Here is a 21,576-nt window from a genome sequence, read left to right as displayed (position 1 = left end):
GAGCCCCAGCCCCTCCCCGCCCGCCCCCTCGGCCGGCTTCGGGCCGCGCTGCCCGGCGGGGCGGTGCCGGGGCGGCGCCGGAAGGCGGGTTTGGTTCCGGGCCGCGCGGCGCCACGGACTCGCTGTGGCGGCTGAAGCGGTTCGATGCCTTCCCCAAGACAAGACCCTGGAGGACTTTCGGGTCAAGACGTGCGGGGGCGCGCTGGGTGAGGGCGGCCGGGGGCCGGCGGGCGGGCCCGGGCCTCGCCGTGGGGCGGCGGCCGGCGGGGGGGCCTTGCGGGCCGGCGCTCGGCGGCGGCGGGCGGGCTGAGGCGGGACTGAGGCGAGGCGAGGCGCGCCCGGCGGGGCTGACGGCGGTTCTCGTCTCCCCGGCAGTGACGGTTGTCAGCGGGCTCATCGTGGTGCTGCTTTTCTTCTCGGAGCTGCAGTACTACCTCACCAAGGAGGTGAGTAGCGGCGGCGGCGGCGGCGGCGGGGGGCCGGCCCGGCCCGGCCCGGCCCGGCCCGTCCCCGCCTCGCGGTGCTGCTTCTGGCCGGGGCGGCCCTGCGGCCCGGGGCGGCCTGCCGTGCCTCCGCCCCCGCGCCGAGCCGCCGCCTCCTCCGCCGCCTGCTGCGGGCTGCCCACGCGGCAGCTTCACCCGCCGCAGATCTGCGTGGGGTTTTTTTCTTTCTCCGAGCTGGTGGCCTTGAGGCCGGGAGCGGGCTGCCCTCCCCCGAAAGCGGCTTGGCGCCAAGGGTGGCTTGTGGCTTCCTGTAACGCTGTGGCAGGAGAGCGTCTCAGAGTCTCTTCTCGCTGTCTCTGCCGCCTACAAGCAGGCAATACAAAGGAAAGCAAGCAAGCAAGCAAGCAAGCGCGAGAGCCCCCGTGCCCACCGCAGGTTCTAAGATTCCCAAGTTACTACCTTTCTTAAAAAAAAGCGTTAGAAACGGCAAGCGCTTGGCTACGGTGGGAGGCAGCAGCTCAGGTGTCTCTTGAATCCCACGTCTTAAAAATCAGCTGGTGAGCCAGAGCAGTCGAGGGAAAGAAAGAGGCCTTTTGATTGTCTTCCAAGTGAAAGAGGACTCTCTGTTTTTCCCTTGTGCCTAGGTTCATCCGGAACTGCGCGTTGACAAATCAAGGGGAGCTAAACCGAAGATCAGTCTCGATGTTATTCTTCCGCACGTGCCTTGTGCTTGTGAGTCAGCCTTCTGAACGTTGGGGATAATTTTCATACTTGCCGAGGGCCCGACAGGCTCGGTGTGCCCGGTGCTTCCGAGTGCTGCACTGCTGCTTGGGCCACGGACAGGGAGGAATTGGTGATCCCTGGTGGTTACGCAGCGATTCCAGGCAGGCCCGCTGAGCGCTTAAACCAGCGCTTCCAGGCAGGCTGTATTCTGTTTCGAGATGATACGTGAGGCTAAGGTATAAACCCGCTTACGTTTCTGTTTGGTGTGGTACTTTGTCAGAGAGCTCGGTCATACTGAAAAGGCTGGCACAGCGTTCGGTGTTCGCTTGGGACTCGAGATTTGACTGTACTGTTGCTGAAACACTTTAGAGTCTCCTTTGGAAGTTACTTGGCGAGGCGCAACTTTTCCGTGGTTTTTGTACTTCAGTTCTGACTGTAGCGCCAACGCCACGTGATAACCTTTCTCCCAAGTTTTTAAAATCGGAGTGAGCGTTAGTAGTCGGATTACCTTTTAACTAAATTCCAAACAAAGCTGCAGGGTGAAGTGAGGGAAAATTTTGCAAGTCTTCCTGCGTACCGCTGCGGTGCACGTTATCCGACTGTCCGCTAATCTTCCCTGCCTCTTGTTCTGTTGCGGTAATTCCTTTGGGTAGTGCGTTGGGCTCTAAAGGTAGTGAGTCTGACTTCCTTGTGACCACCCGAGATATTGTTGGTCTTTGCCTTCCTCACGTTTAAAAGGGCGCGGGAAGGCCAGAGAGTTTGGAAGCCCCTGCTGTTTTGTGCAGAGAAGCTGTCAGTCTTCTAAGGGAGCCTGTAGCATGTAGCCGGCAAGCGCATCACGGTGCTTCGATACCAGGCCGAGACCCCAGACCTTCTCAGTCTTCTTTGTGAAGAGGGGGTCACGAGGAAATGTGGTGATGGTGAAGGGGGAAGGGTGAGGGGGTAGAGGTAGGAGGCAGCTTTCAACCAGTTTGAAGCTTAACTCCTGTACTCCTGGCAATGGTTATGGGCTTTGAGGGGTTTGGTTTTGGTTTCTTTTGCCTTAAGTGCATTACCTTTCAGGGTAACGCTTTCTGGGCAGCTGGAAACAGTCCTTCTGGTGCACCAAACCCGACCCCGTATTTGGAAGGGTCGTTCAGGGTGCTGCAACGTGCGTTTTATTCCCTGTACGTCACTCGTCCCCAGCCATACGCGCTCTTCCGCTTTGGCACGTTCTTATCGCCCTCGCTGAAAGAGTCTGTATTTTCACTGGCTGAATGCTTCCTCAGCCTGCCGCAGGCCATAACAAATGTGTGTTTATAGACCACTTTCCTTGCTCACTGATTTCAGAGTTGAGCATCGATGCCAGGAACGTAGCAGGAGAGCAGCAGCTGGATGTAGAGCACAATCTGTTTGAACAACGTTTGGATAAAGCTGGCAATCGTGTGACCCCGGAGGCCGAGAGCCACGGTAAGGTGCTATTCTGCCTTTCTTGGGTGGACGCTCTCGTTGTCTTTCCATCACCGTATGCCTGTTTTGAGATTCACGGGAACAAGTGACAGCTGAAGAGCATTTAAAGACCACAAGCTTTTGAAGAGTTTATAGCACGCAACTCTATTAAACTGGCAGATGGGGCGAGCTCCTGTTATACTGGCAACTTTTGCGAGGCAGATCTTTGCCTAGTCCCTCTGAAATTACGACGAGGACTCACGGATGCATTTCAGGAGTAAAGCTGCTGCATGAATGGTCTTTTACGACTAGGCATCAAGCAGCTGTTCTGGCAAAACTTGGCTTGGGTTGTGCCTTTAAATCGCGGTGGGCTGGCAAATGGGACGACCTGGTTAGAGGAAAGAGCCTCTCTCCAGGGAAGGCTCCAGTGACTCGACCCTTAAGCCCAAGCTTGCACCTTACTACGTTTACTTTGTGTGTGTTAATGCCTACCTAGATAAATATATTTTAGTTGGTTTATCGGTTACAGGTTGTTGTAAGCGGTCCTTGGCTACGTAAACCTCTCCTTTACATTCGTTTTGTGTTGTGACTCATCGTTGCGCTTCGATACAAACCAGAAAGGGTTCTGGCAAAGTGTTGCAATGTAACAGTAATACTGTCCTGACTTTTCCTTTCCAAAACACGAGCTCCTTATTACTTTTTCGGGGAGATGGTGTAGTTCTACGTGTCGGCGTGAACTGAATTTGTTGATTTGTATCACTCGGATTGAACTTTTCTGTTCTTGAAGTTGCAAGGCTAAACTAAGCCAAGAGCTGAACGATTGGTAGGTACGGGAGTTTCTCCTGCTGCCACGGGAATGTGGTGATAGCGCTGTTACTGCTGTGTTCGCTTAGCAGCCTTTCTGTATTCAGAGGTTGTGGCGTTACAAATGTAATGCCCGGGGACAAAACCAGCTTTTCTGTATCTAATTCTCTGTTAACGCATGTAGGCCTCCTGCCTTACTTGTGTTGCCAGTCTCCATTGGCATTACTCCGTCGGAACCGGTTGCTCTGGCTCCTTGTGTAATCAATGGAGAGGAGGAGAAACTCGTAAGGAGCAAACGGTCTCGCCTGGAAGAGGCATTTCAGAAGAGATCAGATGCATTGCAGGCAACAAGCAGTTTCTTCCGCTGTCTGGAAAAAGCACGCGGCTAGTTTGGTTTCCATCACCCGTGTTGCAGGTTAGGTCAGAAGTATCCACCCGTCTTCATTAAACTCTGCGATTATCAGTTTCTATTAGTAACGCTGACCTTCAGTCAGTTACTTAAATGGCAGCTGTAGCAGTATTGACCTTAAATTTAGTAAAGCATACCCAAATTTTACGGAGTAGCATCTGGAGGCTTCTCCTAATCATAGTTACATTAAGATAGTTAATAGCTGGATGATTTCTATGGTAGGTTGCATTCTGTGCTTGGGATGTCGTCTTACTCCTTTCCATTGAATGACAAGACATGATTGAATTCTTTATTGGTGGTTCTTATCGTTTCCTTCCTTTTACCGTGGACAGAGTCTTCCAATTTCACGTATCGTATCTGCGTGCAAGTTGAGGACCGTGTCAGCGGCAAGAAACCCTGCGGTGTAGAGTTCTATGCACTGCAGTTTCTTTATAGTATCCGGACTGTGTGCATTCCCTCTGGATGCTGTCTCTGCGACAACTCAACAGGCAGCTACTGATTCCATTTAAAAAGCTGTTGCTGGTTGCTGTGTCTTGAAAGACTCCGTGTATCGTACAGGTGTTCTTGTTGAAGTGGCGGGAATCGTGGCTTTGACAAAGCGTCGCGATTATTTAGCTGTATTCTTCCTGACGCTGTCTTTGAGTGTAATTACGAGATTAAAAGCCGTACCGCTTTTTGAACAGTGAATTCTTAAGTGCGCTTTCAACTGCTTTGAATGTTGCGAGCTTTAGAAAGAAAGTCTCGCACGGTTGTTTACTAAAGGGGATATTTTCCTAAAAGCTCTTATTTGCTTGAGCGTCACTGCCATAAAGTATGTGATTAAAGAAATAAGGGTAATGACTGATTTTGATGCCCGTTTCATAGTTTCCAACTAAAATCTCTTTTTTCTGTGGCTAGTACGAAATACAGACGTGTTTAATGCTCGCTTCCGTCCGCCTGTTATACCCCCCAGTCTCAACAGACAGGGCCCTGATAACGTTTTATGCCCTCAGCAGTGTCTGACTATGTACCTTGTCCCCTTCCCCAGCGTTAGTGATCCAAGGAGCCACCTTTTCAAGGCTTATAGAGGGTAGTGCAGCCACGCCTGGATAGCGAGCCTTAGAGGGCTTTTGTAACGCAAGAGACTTGGTCCTGTCCTTCAGGGTTTGTGCGTTGAAACGGCCTGCTTTTAAGGGGGCCTCTTATTATAAGAGCCAATGGTTTTGTCCCTCTTCAGCCTTCTGCACGTAAGACCATGAATTCCCATGAGTTCGTGCCCCAGCCGTACTGCGGCTGCGCATTCAGCACACACATGGCACAGACGTTGTCAGAATCGTTAAGTCACGAAGAAGGTAGAAATTCCTTGGAGACTTCTAGTGAGCAGGGGTTAACGTGTGTGCCTTGTCAGCATTGTCATCCTGGAGGACTGGGTGCCAATTTTCCATTCGGGAGACTCTGGCTCTGATCTTGTTTCACAGCAATGTGTAACCGTGTTCCCTACACGTCTTGGGACAGGATTGTGCGTTGTGCACTGTTGCCTGCTGTTGCCTGCTATTTAAAATTTTGTTTGTGTAACAGGTCCTGTTACAATTGCCGCCATTTACTGTGCGACATTGTCTGAAGTAGACAATGTTTTAGCAAAGCCTTTAGGCAAGTAACATCTGATCAGCGCTCCAGCGAGGCTTACAGATAGCCAGTTCTTGGTATGGAGGGTGCGTTTGAGAAGACAAATGCCACTCTGCTTCTTGGTCTTACTTCGCACCTCAACAGGCTCTGCGCATACCGTTCCGGGTGGGCTTTGGGTGCAGGACGCGCAGCTTCCGACACAGAATCGTTGCGTTCGTGTGTGGAACAGTTATTGCGCCCAGAACGGAACAAGAGTACAAGATAGCGTTTCTAGTCACGCCTCGTCGCTTTGCATCTTCTTTTGTCTTGGAGCTGGGGAAAGAAGAAGAAAAAGTGATCCAAGTTCTTTGGATGTGGGTCGCTGCGAGAGCTGTTACGGGGCAGAGTCGGAGGACGTGCGGTAACCTTTACACCTTTTTGTATCTTCTTAGCACTTGAATTAATACAGTTATGTTGCACGCGTGTTTTTTTCGAAAGTGTCTGTGAAGGTCTGTGCAATGAAATCCTCCTGGGCCCGTGTTGAGAGAATGATGAGAACCGTTGTGGTTTTGGTCTGCCTTTGGAAGCTGTGCTCACGATTGTTAAGACCGTGCAGAGTTAGGTTGTCTAGTTTGTGCACGTGCCTGTTTAAGGGCAGCGCAAATTGCACTACCTTTGCAGCAGCACAAAGGCTGTATCTCATCAAACGGCATCTTTTCTGGGGTTATTTGGTGTCCAGAGGGGAGCCGTGTAAATTATTTCACCGTTACGTGAGCCGTCTTGGAATGAAACCTGGTTATGGCTTTGCCTTCTCACTTCTGCTGCAGGCTTTGCATCCTTACGGGAGCGAAGACCAGGCATTTATCGCTCGCACGAACAACGGGTGTCATTTGGTGTTTCTCATTCCTCCTACCTGCAAAGAATTCTTCTGTAAGAATGGATCCGTGGTAGCCCATAGGTTCTGGACTGTCCCTCGCTCTTATTGTCTCTGTAGTGACTTGGTCTGTCCCATCTGTCAAGTTGCGTCCTTCCGCAGAGGTGTTTGCATCTTGAGGGATTCATGATTCCAGGCTTCAGCTTTTTCTTTGGTCCAGAAAAAAACACAGAAGCAAAGAAAGAAAACTCAGTCTCCATCAGTCGAGGACGCCGTTTCAGCGTGGAGGAGATCCAAATCCTCTGGCGGATCACCTGTACAGTATTCCTTCCACAGAGGGTGTTTGTGTGAGCTCACTCTTAACTTCTGTCCCAAAGTAGCGTCTGCCGGGGAATTAACCGTTTTCATCCCCACACTGAATACCGGAGGCTGAGATTCTTATTTCATCCTCAGCAGGCTTTCCTTTTTACGCTGGTAAACTCCTTTCGGAGTTTGGTTGTCTCGGTGCTGAAAGACGCAAGGTCTCACCCGTTTCTGTGCAGACGGACAAGCAGTTTTGCAGTTGTATCAAGCTCGTTTTGGAGACCGCAAACGTGACGTTTCCGTTTGTCACTGGGCTATAATCCGCCAGAGCTCAAGTCGTACCGGTTGCTGGGAATGCCTAAGGTTTGTCAAGCAGCCACCTGGAGGCTCTCCGTACCTTCCATAGCTTCTCCGTACCACAAAACCTGCTGTTGTAGAAGCCCCGCCAGGGATGTAGCATGTGGCAAAGTGGATCGAAACTGCTGTGTGAAGGATTCAGAGGCCCATCTCTGAGGAGGTGTAAGTCTATGACAGTTATTGGTTAGTCATGCAGAGCGTTGAATATACGTGAACGGTCTTCCGAAACAAACAAAAAAGGAGGTTACTTAACCTCCTTTGAGGTATGTCGTCCAAACATAGGTTCCTCCTGCCCCCCCATCCTTCCAGGTATTCGCCTCTGTTGGGATCTTGCAGCAGAAGGAACAAAACAGCCTCGTGGTACGCTGCCTTCTCTGTGCATCAGGTGTGACAAAAGCAGCACAGGACCGATTAAGAACAAAAACTTGTTACCCAGCTTTGAATGTTAACATGTTGTGAATGTAAACCTCGAGTGCACTTCTGGATAGCTTTGGTTGCTCCTAAAATGACCTTTCTGTTCCCTTAAGAACTGGGAAAGAGTCTAAATATAACCAGCATTGTTATCTGGCGTGCTGCTTTAGAGCTCACTTAACGTATATGGGCATGCCACTGTGTTTTTCCTTTTAGCGGTTAATGCCTGCATTTTTGTTTCTCTGTAGATGATTGCTTGTCCATATATTAGCCCTTTGGCTAGCTAGGGAGTCATTTTATATAGCCTAGAAAGCACACTGGCAAAGCTGTTGCTCTTCCCCTTTTTGGTACGAGTTTTAAGCGCTGCTCTGTCTGAATCTCTGTGTCTTTTCATTGTAAGGATCGGAATATTTCTCTCTTCTCTCCTGCTCTGCTCGTTTTTGCAGTGCACGCTGTTGAGAGTCAGTGTTGCTGTATCCTTCCCCCCCGCCCCGCCCCGCCCCCAACCCGTTTTACTACAGAGCTAACCAATTTCTGTTACTTGCTGTGCGCATAAATCTCCTTTGGGAGGAGCTGTTGATCTAGGCTGGGATCGGAGAAGATTTCCTGAAAGCTGAAAGGAGAGCCGTGCCAGGTCACTCTTCTGTGGTAAAGGAGGTCACCAGATGGAAAAGGTTGAGAATCTTTGTCTTAAACGATTTTAACATATCAGCGTTGGAGATAATGTGCTGGGGGATTATTAGTTGCTCTGTGCAGATAATGTAATTGAGGAGGACGTGGTGACGTGTTGGAGCGACTTCTGCCTCTTGAAGTCCGATGGGGTGATGATCTCACTTAATCTCATTTGTACAACAGGCTAGAGAATTTCTCCTGGGAATTCGTGCACCAAGCCTGCTAATCTCGGAATGCTCAGTAGGAGTTTTTCCGAGGGTTCGTTAAGCCATTGGATTTTTTAAAGGTAATCATAGAATCATAGAATAGTTTGGGTTGGAAGAGACCTTTAAAGGTCGTGTAGTCCACCCGGCCCGCCCCCTTCCCCGCAGTGAGCGGGGGGACATCTTCAAGTAGATCAGGTTGCTCAGAGCCCCGTCCAACGTAACCTTGAATGTTTCCGGGGATGGGGTGTCTACCACCTCTCTGGGCAACCTGTTCCAGGGTTTCACCACCATCATCGTAAAAAGTTTCTTCCTTATATCTGGTCTGAATCTACCCTCTTTCAGTTTAAAAACATTACACCGTGTCCTGTCACAACAGGCCCTGCTAAAACGTTTGTCCCCGTCTTTCTTATAAGCCCCCTTTAAGTACTGGAAGGCCGTGATAAGGTCTCCCCAGAGCCTTCTCTTCTTGAGGCTGAACAACCCCAACTCTCTCGGCCTTTCCTCACAGCAGAGGTGTTCCATCCCTCTGATCGTTTTTGTGGCCCTCCTCTGGACCCACTCCCGCAGGTCCATGTCTGTCTTGTACTGAGGACCCCAGAGCTGGACGCAGTACTGCAGGTGGGCTCTCCCCAGAGCGGAGTAGAGGGGCAGAATCACCTCCCTCGACCTGCTGGCCATGCTTCGTTTGATACAGCCTGGGCGTACGGTTGGCTTTCTGGGCTGTGAGTGCACACTGCTGGCTTTTCATCCACCGGTACCCCCAAGCCCTTCTCCGCAGGGCTGGTCTCAATCCCTTCATCCTGCAGCCTGTATTGGTAGCGGGGGTTGCCCCGACCCAGGTGCAGGACCTTGCACTTGGCCTTGTTGAACCTCATGAGGTTCACATGGGCCGACTTCTCAAGTGTGTCCAGGTCCCTCTGGATGGCATCCCATCCCTCAGGCGTGTCAACTGCACCGCTCAGCTTGGCGTCATCTGCAAACTTGCTGAGGGTGCACTCGATCCCACTGTCGGTGTCATTGATGAAGATATTAAACGGTATTGGTGCCAGTACGGACCCCTGAGGGACACCGCTTGTCACCGATCTCCATCTGGACATTGAGCCATTGACCACTACCCTCTGGATGAGACCGTCCAACCAATTGCTCGTCCATCAAACAGTTCACCCATCAAATCCGTATCTCTCCCAATTTAGAGAGAAGGACGTTGTGGGGGACCGTGTCAAAGGCCTTACGGAAGTCCAGATAGACGACATTTGTAGCTCTTCCCTCGTCCACTGGTGTAGTCGTTCCATCACAGAAGGCCACTAGGTTGGCCAGGCAGGACTTGCCCTTGGTGAAGCCGTGCTGGCTGCCTCGAATCACCTCCCTGTCCAACATGTGCCTTAGCATAGCTTCTAGGAGGATCTGTTCCATGACCTTCCCAGGCACAGAGGTGAGGCTGACCAGTTGGTAGTTCTCAGGGTCCTCCTTTCTACCTTTTTTAAAAATGGGTGTCATGCTTCCCTTTTTCCAGTCACCAGGGACTTCACCCGACTGCCGTGCCTTCCCAGATATCACGGAGAGCGGCTTGGCAACTCCATCAGCCAGTTCCCTCAGGACTCTGGGATGCATCTCGTCAGGTCCCATGGACGTATGTATGTTCAGGTTCCTCAGGTGGTCACGAACCTGATCTTCTCTTACAGTGGGAGGGCCTTTGCTGCCCTAGTCTCCGTCTTGCGGTCCACCCCCTGGAGAGGTGTGGGAAGAGAGGCTGCCAGTGAAGACTGAGGCAAAGAAGTTGTGGAGTACCTCAGCCTTCTCCTTGTCCCTTGTAACCAGTTTGCCAGTCTTGCTCATCAGGGGGGTACGCTTTCTTTGACCTTCCTTTTCGGGCTGACATACCTGTAGAAGCCCTTCTTGTTATTCTTTGCGTCCCTTGCCAAGTTCAGTTCCAGCCACGCCTTGGCCTTCCTGGCCCCATCCATCCCTACACAACTGGGCAGCGTCCCTATACTTGCCCAGGATACCTGTCCCTGCTTCCACTGCCGGTGCGTTTCCTTCTTGCCCTTCGGTTTGACCAGCAGGTCTCGACTCATCCATGCAGGTCTCCTGCCTTCCTTTCCTGATTTCTTCCACCTGGGGATCGAGAGCTCTTGCGCTTTACAGAAAGCGTCCTTAAAGATCGGCCAGCTCTGTTCTGCTCCCTTGACCCTGAGGGCAGTTTCCCAGAGGGTCCTATAGACTAACTCCTTGAAGAGCTGGAAGTTTGCTTTCCTAAAATTCAGGGTCCTGACTTTACTCTTTGCCTGACCCGTATCCCTCAGGACTGCGAACTCCACCAGTGCATGACCACCGCAGCCCAGGCTGGCTCCAGTCTTGATGTCACCGATTAGCTCGCTTGCGTCGGTGACCGACAGGTCCAGTATCACATCTCCTCTGGTCGGGCTGTCTGTTACCTGGCTTAAGAAGTTACCCTCAGTGCGCTCCGGGAGTCTCCTGGATTGCCTACAGCTCGCCGTGCTACTTTTCCTGCAGATGTCGAGGTGGTTGAAGTCCCCCAGCAGGACAAGAGCCTGCGAGCACGATGCCTCCTGTAGCGGGAGTAAGAAGGCTTCGTCAGTAGGCTCCCCTTGATTGGGTGGCCTGCAGTAGACACCAACCACGAGGTTGCCTTTGTTGCCTCGGTCTCTAATTCTTACCCTAATCATGGTGATTACAGGTTGAGATGTGATGTTTTGAGTCAGTAACGTCTGGTAGAGGGCTCAGGCTCTCGGCTTTGCTCACTCCCTCTCCTCGCTGCAACATTTTCTGTGTTGCTCCCTGCCTCAGTCCCCTTTTCACGATGCATCCTAATGCCGCTCCTCATCTTCCTGCCGCTGCGCTCCTGCTGTAAGATATTTTTCCTCCAGAAAATTCATCCCCAGTTTGAGAATTGGTGTCCTAGCTCACCCTGGAGCAACGTGTTTGGGTAGCTGTGTCTTGGGTTTCTTGCAGCCTTCATGTGTTGATTGAGAGAGTCCTGAGTGGCAGTAAGTGCTGTTTTGCAGGTAAAGGACTGAATTTTGGAGTCCAGGGAGGCTCTGTGGTTGTTCAGGTGAGAAATGCAAGATGGGGCGGAGTCTTCAGATAGACAGCAGTTCTTAAAACGGCGTTACTAAAACGGTGAAGAAAACTAGGTTATATAAAACCAGACAGACTTCTTGACAAACTTAAGAAGTTTTACAGGTCTCTTGATTTTACCTAGCTAGGCACTTAGCTGCAGTTACGGAAAGGAAGGGATGTGTTCATGTTTCTTCAGAAATACCAGTCTCTGGTCCTAGCTGACAGTGTCTTAAGCTCTTCTGTTCTGTTTCTTCTCTAAGCAGGCTAAATAGCCTGTTGTTTTATGTTAAGCAAACTATGGCTAGCTACACGTTTATGTGCGACCTAGGGTACATACGCACGTGCTTGGCATCATCCTCAGTGATCAGAGATAAACAGACCTGCGGTCTGGTGGAACGCTGTTTTAGAAAGTGAACAGGTAAATCGTGCGTTTTGGCAGAGTTGCAACTCATTTATTGGAGAAGAGTTTTATAAAAAACTAATTAATTGGCGTTTTATCTGTGGAAGGCGTGGCGGAGCACTGTGGGGAATTTTTGTTTTGGATAGCCGTAACTGTTAAAGTGGGTCACGCGCGATGTAAACCTAGTGTAACAGGTTAGGTAATGGCTGGTCTTTGTCACGTGCTGCCCTTGCATTTCTCTGGTACTGCTTTCTGGTACTGTAAGATTTGTCAGCCTTACTAGTACTCAGCTCCCACTTCAGAGGCTAACGAATGTGAGACTACCCAAGCGTTAAAGCTGACGTGACTAACCTTACTCTGGAGCGGCTCTGGCTGGAAGAACAGCCTCACATAAAGCAATACTTACATTTTGGCCTGTTAGGTTCTCTGACGTGGCTCATGACCGAAAGGAGGGTGGAACAGGAAGGAGCCATCAACAGAAAGACGGGGGGACAAAGACTGTTTTATTCCTTTGGCAGTAGGTCCAGTTTAAATGCAGATCCACCAGAGCTGGGATCTCTGTAGCGCTTTGTTATTAACTGAAGGTTAGCCTGCTGGTGTCTGTACAAAAGGCAGCGGGACTTGACACTTCACTGACAGCCAAGCCACTTAACTCTTGCCTTAAGCGCAAAAAATACCGCGGCATGAAGCAGGGTGTTGCTGGTAACCGTTAAGAGAGATGGCGTCGCATAATCCCAAGGCCACTTCTCCCTTCTTTCCTTTCCCTGCCCACCGTTTCACATCTATTTCCAAATGTTTAGTGGGAGTTTCTTTTTTAAAGCCAAATGAGTTCTTTGATCCAGTTGCCAGCCCAGGCACACAAACCACTGTGCTAGTGGCAGTGATAGGTCTGCACACTTGTCAGAGACAAGCCACAGGAATATCTGAAGCCAGTGCAGCTCTGAGCTCTTTGTAATGCAGAACCATTGCGTTAACTGCAGTGACTGCAGCCTTAGTTTCTGAGCATTGAACGTTTTAACTGTGAAATGCAAGGGCCTCTCCCTACATCAGAGGCGTTTGGAGGAGTATAGCTTAGGCTTAGCATTTCCTTTTCTGACTGTACGTTCTCTGTTTTGCATGTATATCTCTTTGGGTTTATAAGGGGTTTATAGGGATACAAGTAAAGCTTCTGGTGTTTTATTGAAAGCTGTTAATGGAGAAAAAAAAAAAAAAGAGTTCACAGCACACTCATGTTAAAGAAATGTTTTAAAGGAGAGGCTCGTTCCAATCAGTTGTTCAGCTTTGCAGCTTGTCTTGTGCTAGGCCATATATCAGAAACCCTTCAGGGGAGCAGCATTCCTAATCTTGGTTAATAGCAGCCCTTGGCGATCTGAGTCCATCGGCTCCTCAAATAACAGCCCACGATTTTTGAAGTGTGTTTTTCTTTGCTGAGGTGAAAGAAGGGCGAGGTCTGGCTCCCTGAGCATGTGAATTTACCTGTTAAAATGCGCCACAGCCTCTGGCTCCTTTAAGATGACTGTGTGCCTTTGGGTAAACCTGGTAGGAGCGATACTGAAATTGAGTTGCAAGCTGTATTTTCATCCTGAGACTGATGCTTCTGGCACTGCATAAAGTCATGTAAGTAGCCAACCGAAAGATATCCCGTTGCCCGTATCTTTGCCAGATCCCTCCTGGGGGCACGTGGTGCTGCCGGCGTTGTCATATTGCTGCGTGCAGGAAGGGCAGAGAGGGGGCAGGCCAAATTCCCCAAATCCTAGCACTGGTGAGAGCTCGCCTTGGCCCCACCAGTGGTTTGCAAATACCCTGCTCAGGCCGTGCCCGCAAAGTCTTTTCCTGTCCCTGTGGGTACTCCGGGCAGCCAGTAACAGGGCTGATAGGCAGAGCGCTGAGAGTTGCTAAGATGAGGATGGTTTCTTGAGGGCACTTGGACGTGATATTAAGGCACGTGCTCTGCTCAGTGGTTAGTTTAGATCTGCTGTGCCTCTGGGTTTTACAGTAGTTAGAGGAGTTATGCGTGTCAGGTGGCGACTGAGATAACAGTGAAGTTTTCCTGGCTTGCCCCTGGGATCTTGTTTTTGCCCTAGATTAAGCATACATTCAGGTGAGGACTGAAATACCTGATCTGAAGTAACCCCAAGTTAAAGTTACTTTCCTTCACTGTAGCAGTGGCTAGTCTAAGTCAGGAGGGGAGTTTTATCTATCACATGCCCTACTGGAAGCAAGAGAGAAACGCAGGTGATTTTCTTGCCATTTTAGATCGCAATGGAAATGAGAGGAGCTCCCTTATAAGCTAGCATAAGGTAAATAGATAGGCTCGTTATTGCAGTCTGAACTACGTTGTTAAACTACGTTTCAATTACAGTTGACAATCTGCAGAGCTTTGGGCTTGACAATGTAAGTGTTCCCAAGACGGTGTTCTGGTTCTCTTGGTCTGTTTTCCTTCTGGATTTCCCTCCCTTTGCCACGTTGAGATCCTAGTGTACTGATCCCGGCCGGATTTGGCTTTATGGCTCTGGGCGGGCAGAACCTGGGACCTGCTTTCACACAAGGCTCCGAAGTATGTTCTGGGACATCTGCGTGTTGCTTGGCAAGGCTGTTCCCCTCTTCCAGAGAGCGCCTTGCTCCTTAATCTGTGCTTCCTGGTTTTCTAGGGTTGGCATTTTCACAACTGCTTCTGGATCTGTTGGAGTTTGCCTTGTGCTGGGAGGAAAGCAGATGATACCTGTACCTGTGCCACCGAGGTGCTGACAGCATGGTTCTATGGCAGGGAGAGGAGCGGGCGGGAGAGCCTGCTCTGTAGATGAGAGGGAGAGGCAGCGGGATCTGGGGATTTCCAGCAGGAGAAGGAGAAATTCCACATCTTGGAATCTCCCATGAATAAAAAAGAAGAGCAAGGGCTTTGGAGTTTACTGTTAGGAGGCGCAGAGTAAGGGAGGACCTGTCTCTGTCCCAGAGCCACACTCAGAAACATATACAAGTAATTAACTTTAGGCCCCTTACCTTGCCCCGTGGATGCTGTGCAGTTGTTTGAGTTATTAGCATTTCTGTTTCAGATCAATATGACGCACTATATCGAGCATCTCTCGTTTGGGAGGGATTATCCAGGCATTGTGAACCCTCTGGACGGGACGGATGTCGCTGCGCAGCAAGGTAAAAGCCTGCTGAGAGAAGTCTCTTTTTAAGTGTCCCTATTAGTAGGTGTTAGAAGAGAACAGGAGCAAAGTTCCCAGTCTTTCACGAGAACCCTGACAGCGTTGCGTAAAACATGGACTCCTCCACGTTGTGCTCTTTCTGGAACAGCTGCCTCCATTCACGTGGAACAAATGTGCCAATGTGTTTTGATTCTGTGACCTTTCTGAAAGATCTGTCTTTTCAGTGTTCGTGGAGGCACGACAGCAGGTACAGCACATCGTTATTAAGCGCCTGCATCAGGTGTAGTTCAGGGGGAGCCCTGTCTAGCTAGTGTGCACAGTAGGAGGTAACCAGAAGATGCAGGAGAGAGAAAAAATAGTTGGTGGAGAGTCATGTCGTGGTGTCTGCCTGACGTTGGTGTACCCAACAGTAGCAGCTGAACAGCTGCAGTGAAGTTGAAATAGTGCTGATCTTTCCTAGATAGCTCCAGTTTGCTGGCTTGAGAAGGAAGGGCAATTCTGTCCTCATGCTGCTGCTGCTCAAACTCTAATCTTGGTTTATTCACGCAAGCCTGCTTGTGTGCATTTTCCGTGAAAGATCCTGACCGCACCTCTTTATATGCCACTGCAGAGATTAGTCATTTTTTTAGATCCGCTGAAGTCTGCAAAGTGTTAAAGAATTCTCAGTCATGGGTTTCTCTAGGTTTGCTCTATTAACAACTCAGAGTTGGGCCACCGCCACAGTGAATGGCAACCCTCCAAAAGTTTCTCAGTCTTATATACCTTTTTACCACCCATTATCCCAGTCCAAAATCTGTGTAAGTTTCCAGTCGAATCTCGGTTCCCAGGTCTTATCGTTCATCAAAGCCCTTTAATTAGTTCTTGCCTCAGCGCTCTCGTCTTGGCTGGTCCCAGTTCTCATCTTTGAGATTTCAAGGTCCGCCTCGGGTCAGTCGTCTCCTGTTCAGTTTGCCTTCAAGTCCCATCTCTGCACAACTCTGAGAAACCCTCAAGTTGCTCCATTAACTATTACACATCTATCTCTACAAGCTCTGCCTGTTTTGCCAGCAAAGCACCTGCTTCTTGCTGATTTTTCGTCTTTTGTTCAACCTGTCTCTACGGATTAGCTTGACTAGGTTTTAAACCAATCCTTGGCTGGGGCTATACAGGGGGGCAGGCTGGAAACACTGTTCGTGGCCTGTTGAGCAGCTCTGTTGCATCTCCTATTTTCCAGGTAACTCATTCTATTATTAAATCTGTTGACTTATTCTACGCAAAGTTTGTGCTAATAAAGCTTGGAGAGAGAAGTCGTTTGCTTTGAGGTGGTGGTAGGATTGTTGATCCTACCTGAATCCGTTCTTTTAAATTTTTCCACCATCGATTTTAATTCTTGGACCCAAATCAAAGGATGGTGCTTAAAATCAAATACAGAAAAATGAAGAGGCGTGATAATGCTCGATACGATCGTGATGCCCTAGTTTTTCTGAGAGGGGGCCTGTAGCTGGCTGGTAAGATTCTCTCTGTAGGCTGCAGCTTTCCATCCTGGGCCTCGGAGAAGCAGTTGGCACATTCTTGAGGAATTAGGACTGAAGACGTGCCCTGGAAAAGAAGTGGGAGAAGCAGATTGCAGGTCAGATTTACGTTTACTGCAGACCAGCTAAAGATCTTATATATGAGAATGAATAATCTTCTCCTGTTAGGGAATTTCATAGAAAACAGGTTTTCAAAGCGACTCCTGCCTTTCGTTATCCTTAAGAGAACTGACGGAACAGGCTGGTCTGAGGCAGCAGGAGGAGTTCTCCTTCTTTTTTTTTTTTTTTTTTTTTTTTCTTCTCCTCACTGATCCAGGTCTTCCTTTTCATCTCCTGATACTACAAAACCCATGCTTCTACAGGAATAAACTGCGGTGTTAATTGACGTTGATAGAGGATTCTCATTTAGAGTATGTTTTCTTAGGGCTATGCTGTTAAATATAAAGGTTTTCATGTGCTAGAGTAAGAATTTTCAAGAAGTTGTACTGGTGAGACTATAGCAAGATAACTGGTTTGTTAGAAAGTTTTCCATTTAGTCAAGGCCAAAATGCCAGTAGTTTTGGTTTTGGTTTTGGTTGGAACAGGAACGAGATTCACTTTGGCAAAAGGAAAACTCGTGTCAGGCGTTAACTTTACTGTCCTTGAAAACCTCCAGGAGCTGTTGTGCAGAAAGATGTTCCCTGACAAGTTGAACAAAACCAGCTTGTGTTTACCGAACGTGTCGGTTAAGCTTCGCAGCTCTTCACCGGTTATTAATTGTGTCTCTCTGTCTTTGCTTATAGCTTCCACGATGTTTCAGCGTTTTGTCAAAGCGGTCCCCAGGGTGTATATGAAAGTAGATGGTGAAGTAAGTACCTTTTTTCCCTATTGCTTTGGCAAGTGAAAGCCTTCAGACTTTCTCCTCATATTCTGACGCTGACCATATCTGGCCTCTGGTGGAAGCGACACAATCTGTTTGACTTTCTTCAGATCACCACCCCAGCAAGAATAACAATTTCTATGGTGTAATGTTACCTGTAATGTTACAGCAGCGACGAAGCAGATTTCTGCGTCTTCCATCCCACCTAGATCAAAGTGACCACGCCACTTTGATCATGTTCCCCCACGAATCCCTCATAGTGCATGCTCAGGAGAAGTCAAAGCAGCAGGGAGATCCTAAAAATGTTCTTTGGAGAATAACCCAAGATCAGCTTGTCTCCGATTTAAAAACTCCTTTAGCCTCCAAAAGAGCGTGGTCGGATTTCCAGCCCTGCTTTCAGAGTATGCCCTTCTTTTGGGACAGGTAGGAGAAATAAATTACCAAGGAGATACCAGGGTGAGACGAAGATCCTGCGAACACAGACAAACTTATGCTCTCCTCTGAAGCCAGCCTGAGGGAGCAGAAAGAACTGTGATTTCTTTCATTGGTTTGGAAGCGTTCACGTGGGTTGCCATCATCATTCTGTAGGGGATCTCCAGAGAACCTCTTTTTAAAAACCAAACCAAACCAAACCAAACCTGGCAGTTATCATTATTTGGGCCCCCGTAGTCTTAGGGCAGCAGAATGATGTAAGCTGTTACGTTTCTTTTGCAAAGAAAACACCAGTAGAGGCAGCAGCTTGACTGTTGTGCAGACTTCACCGCCAGTGCTACCCAGTGTACTTACCTAAGCCTAAGTGAGGAAGAGACGGGTGCCACGTGCCCCAGCAGCTCTGTGAACATTCACGTACAAGACGGCTTAGCTCCCTAGCTGTCTCCCAGGTTTTGGTGCTGTATCTTCTACGCTGCATGGGTGGTCCGTGCCCAGCTTCCCTTTAACACCAAACCAGTTTCCTCTGAGGTGAAACCCAAGTGTGTTTCTGGGGCTCGTTCAGCGCAAGGACTGATCTACCTGTGGATGAAACTACGCCACATTTTGACTCCCTTGTCCTACGCAGTTTTATAACGCTGTGCAAACCCCACAGCACTGGGAACCCTTACCACCTCAGGCTCTTCACCCAAACGCATCCCGCTCTCGGGCAGGTACCACATATCCTTGCAATCGGAACAACATACTACTGCACATCCACACAGCCTTCATGTTTGCTTTCGGCGCTCTGAAATGTGAATCACTGGCAGATTATTAGTTATGTCGGAGGCTGCGTAGGAGCCACAAATCTGAGGAGCCACACGGCCACGGTAGGTACAATGCAGACCTTCAAGCGAAGCTATCCTAGAGCAGCGTGGGCAGAGCGGTCTGAGAGAAGCCATTGAAAGGTAGGCATAGTTTGTATTTCTTCACCTGCCCTAAAGATTGAAACTGTTTGCGAGACTTGGTTCTCATGTGATAAATCCTTATGTGGACCACTCTTTCTTCAGTCCCCTGCCTAGAAAGGACAAAAAGACCCGTCTGTTCTTTCCTGGAAGTTGGGTGGAAGTTACTTGCTATGAGGTGATATTGGGAGAACCTTCAGACCATGTTTGAAGCTCATTCTGCTTGGGTTCAGGATGCCTCTGCAGTTTTTGTGGATGATTGAAATTCCTGAAGTACAAAGGATAGTTAGTCGGAGCCCTGTTCTTAGGGCCACCTCCCAGTATCCCATGGCTTCTGTTTCTCTTGATGCGATCTCGCACGCTACTGTAGAGCTGCTGTTCAGTTTTCAAAGGACTTCTCCTGTCAAAAGAGTTGCTTTTTATTAGTCACCGGGAGGGGAATCCATGCAGACCGTGATGCTCAGACTTAGGGTAATTATGGATCCAAGTGTGCTGCCAGATGGATGCCAGGGGCTGTGTTATGCATTCAGTACTTGGAACCCCGAAATGTGGAATTTGGTGAAGAAACTGGATAGTATCTTTCTCAGCTTGGATCGTAATTTGTGTCAGATAGCTTATTAGGGATAATAACGTCATTTTAGGGATAATGTCAATAGGGGAACATAATGTCATTTTACAGAAACCCAACTGATTTGCTCTAAGAATAGGACTGGTATGGGCAACGGGTAGAAGAATGGCAGGGTGCAGGAGAATGCTGCAGGGTGATCTTCGTTTATATAAAGATGGGCAATCTGTGTCCTTCTGCAGCCCTGGCACTCTCCTGCCTTTATGTATTGCTTCCGTTTTTCTCACTCTTGCATATATATATATGGCTTTCTCCTACCGGTGCTGTCTCCGGAAGCATGCTTGGGTGGACTACATTTTGGTGGAAGATGACGTGGACTTGGGGTTGAGGTCGAGAGGAACAGCTTGTGCCGTTACTTGCCAGCAGAGACCAAAACAGTCCAGCCTGGGGACTGATGCATCACTCATTCTTTGGGCTAGCTGGGGCTTTAACTGATAGCCTGTAGGAAAAATAGACTCGATCCTGATGGTGCTTTTTTTATGACCCTTTGTAAGCACTGTCAGTGCTTACACAAGTGAGTGGGCAGGGCTACACTGCTACGGTTCACTGAACTCATGTTTTAGTAGCCTTTCCTGTTCCTCGCTAACGAAACGACGTTTGCTGTGTTTGTTTCCTGCTAGGTGGTAGGGACTAAGCCGTTTTCAGTTACACGACATGAGAAGATAGCCAACGGGCTACTGGGAGACCAGGGTCTGCCTGGTGTATTTGTGCTATATGAACTTTTGCCCATGGTGGTGAAGCTGACAGAGAAACACAGGTAAGAGACATTTCAATCTACGTCATCACCCTCCATTGATTTTTGCCACTTTGCATAGCTTAAGGCTCCATCCTCGCTTAGACGCGACAGTGCAAATGCCTGAAAGCCATCCGAGCCCCTTCCCAGTCGGTGGAGAGGAAGAGGCACTCCCGGATGCCCTTCTTCTCCGTGTGAACATCTGAAAGGGATTGGGGCTTTTCTGCTACTACCTGAAGCATATTAATTCAACAAGCCATTTGAGGACGATTCTTTGAGCAGAGCACCTCCATTTTCCTGCTGAACTGCTGGAGTAGGTCCACAGTGCAGGCAGACACAACAGTCACAGGGGGAAGGGGCTTCAATCCGTTATCTGTAGCAACAGAACTTCAGGCGCCGAGGCTTCCTGGTGAAAACACCCTTAAGGTGTAACTTGATGGCTTCAGCGGTATGCTCGGCTCACTTGCCAGAGCTGAGCACCGTGTACTTTACTCGCGTAAATCTTACAGGCATTTTGCCCTGAACACCTGCGAAGATTCACCTCCTCAGGGAGACCAGGGCGTACCAGAGCCATAAAAGCACGTGGAAGAGGAGTCTGGCGACTGCTGCTACTGCCAGTACCGCCGTCAAGGGATGCAGTAGGGTTCAGGAGCTGGGATGTACATTCTTACACTGATAAAACAAGCGTCCACACTGTGCTTAGGTCTCCGACTCGGTCCGATACTGGGATCGTGATTAGCACGGCATAGCAATGGGAGACTAACGGTTGCCTGAAGGCTGTAAGCTCTGGCGCTGCCTCAGATCCCCGGAGGCGAGGCAAGAGGAGTAACAGTACCTCCACTCGCCGAAGCAGCGGGTTTGCTAGATGTTTGACTACACCAAGGGGTGGAGTGTGACTGTTCACTCAACTCCTGCTCAGATTTTGGCTAGCCCAGCTCACGCTAAGGCCTGATGTATGCTGGGAGCAGCACCTTTGGGTTGAAGGGAGAGCACCAGGTAGGCAGCACAGGTGGCCAGAAAGAGCTAAAGGGCCATGATGCAGCCATTAGCACCTGCAGCTGGCTGTCTCCTGCAGCCAGCATCTTTGCCTGGCAGTATTGTCAGAATCTGCTGACTTTTGGAAATGGTATAGACCAGACTTCCAAGCTGGAAGGTATAAAACATCAGCTTAGCCAAAAAGCCTTTGAAGGAGATTCAACAGCAGCTGGACTGCTGAGGCTTTTGTGCTTCACAGTGTGATACAGGGGACGCCCGCACGGTGACGCAGGAGGAAGGATGAGCACTCCCACTAGGGAAAAACAAAGTCTTTTTTTGGTGGGTTTTTTGGTTTTTTTTTGTCGTGTGTCCCCCCCCCCCCAATCCCGCGACTTTAAGTGTTACGGGTTGTAAGTTATGAAACGTCATGGCTTGAGTAGTGCCTCAGTGAATTCACATAAGAGAGTAGTCCGGGCAAAGGGGACCGAGCCCTGTTTGTCGTGTGTGTGTGTTGTATTTCTTCACGTGCTCATGAAATAAAGCTTAATTCACAGAGTTCGTTGTCCTGTAAATTTGAACTTTTCTCTGCCATGCCGGTTTTTCTCTCGCTGCTTGCAGTCTGTCCCGTTCCTGCTGCAAAACAGGGAGCGAAA

General features: G+C 49.4%; 1 protein-coding gene across 2 annotated transcripts; it reads left to right on the top strand.

Annotated features, from left to right (window-relative positions):
* Positions 1 to 71: 71 nt before the first annotated feature.
* On the top strand, positions 72 to 21,275 carry LOC128143490 (endoplasmic reticulum-Golgi intermediate compartment protein 3-like). Of its 2 annotated transcripts, XM_052790758.1 has the most exons (7): positions 72 to 206; positions 1,088 to 1,175; positions 2,496 to 2,615; positions 14,749 to 14,845; positions 17,141 to 17,205; positions 19,836 to 19,972; positions 20,458 to 21,275. In XM_052790758.1, exons 4-7 carry the CDS (start codon positions 14,755 to 14,757, stop codon positions 20,522 to 20,524), a joined length of 360 nt encoding a protein of 119 aa, XP_052646718.1. In that variant the 5' UTR covers positions 72 to 206; positions 1,088 to 1,175; positions 2,496 to 2,615; positions 14,749 to 14,754; the 3' UTR covers positions 20,525 to 21,275. The 2 variants fall into 2 exon arrangements, 1 of the variants encoding a protein (XP_052646718.1); XR_008235766.1 differs by lacking the exons at positions 14,749 to 14,845; positions 17,141 to 17,205; positions 20,458 to 21,275 and having other exon boundaries at positions 19,836 to 19,923.
* Positions 21,276 to 21,576: the final 301 nt, after the last annotated feature.

Source organism: Harpia harpyja, chromosome 1 (genome assembly GCF_026419915.1).
Source record: "Harpia harpyja isolate bHarHar1 chromosome 1, bHarHar1 primary haplotype, whole genome shotgun sequence".
Lineage (NCBI taxonomy): Eukaryota > Metazoa > Chordata > Aves > Accipitriformes > Accipitridae > Harpia > Harpia harpyja.
Note: the sequence above shows the minus strand (reverse complement) of the source record. Positions and strands in the feature narration are given on the sequence as shown.

What these genes read in the sequence shown, in the direction of transcription:
- LOC128143490 (XM_052790758.1), top strand. Translation starts at nt 14,755, where the DNA reads ATGACGCACTATATCGAGCATCTCTCGTTTGGGAGGGATTATCCAGGC. An exon ending in ATATGAAAGTAGATGGTGAA is followed by an intron (nt 17,206 to 19,835) that starts GTAAGTACCTTT and finishes GTTTCCTGCTAG; the next exon opens with GTGGTAGGGACTAAGCCGTT. An exon ending in AAGCTGACAGAGAAACACAG is followed by an intron (nt 19,973 to 20,457) that starts GTAAGAGACATT and finishes TAAATCTTACAG; the next exon opens with GCATTTTGCCCTGAACACCT.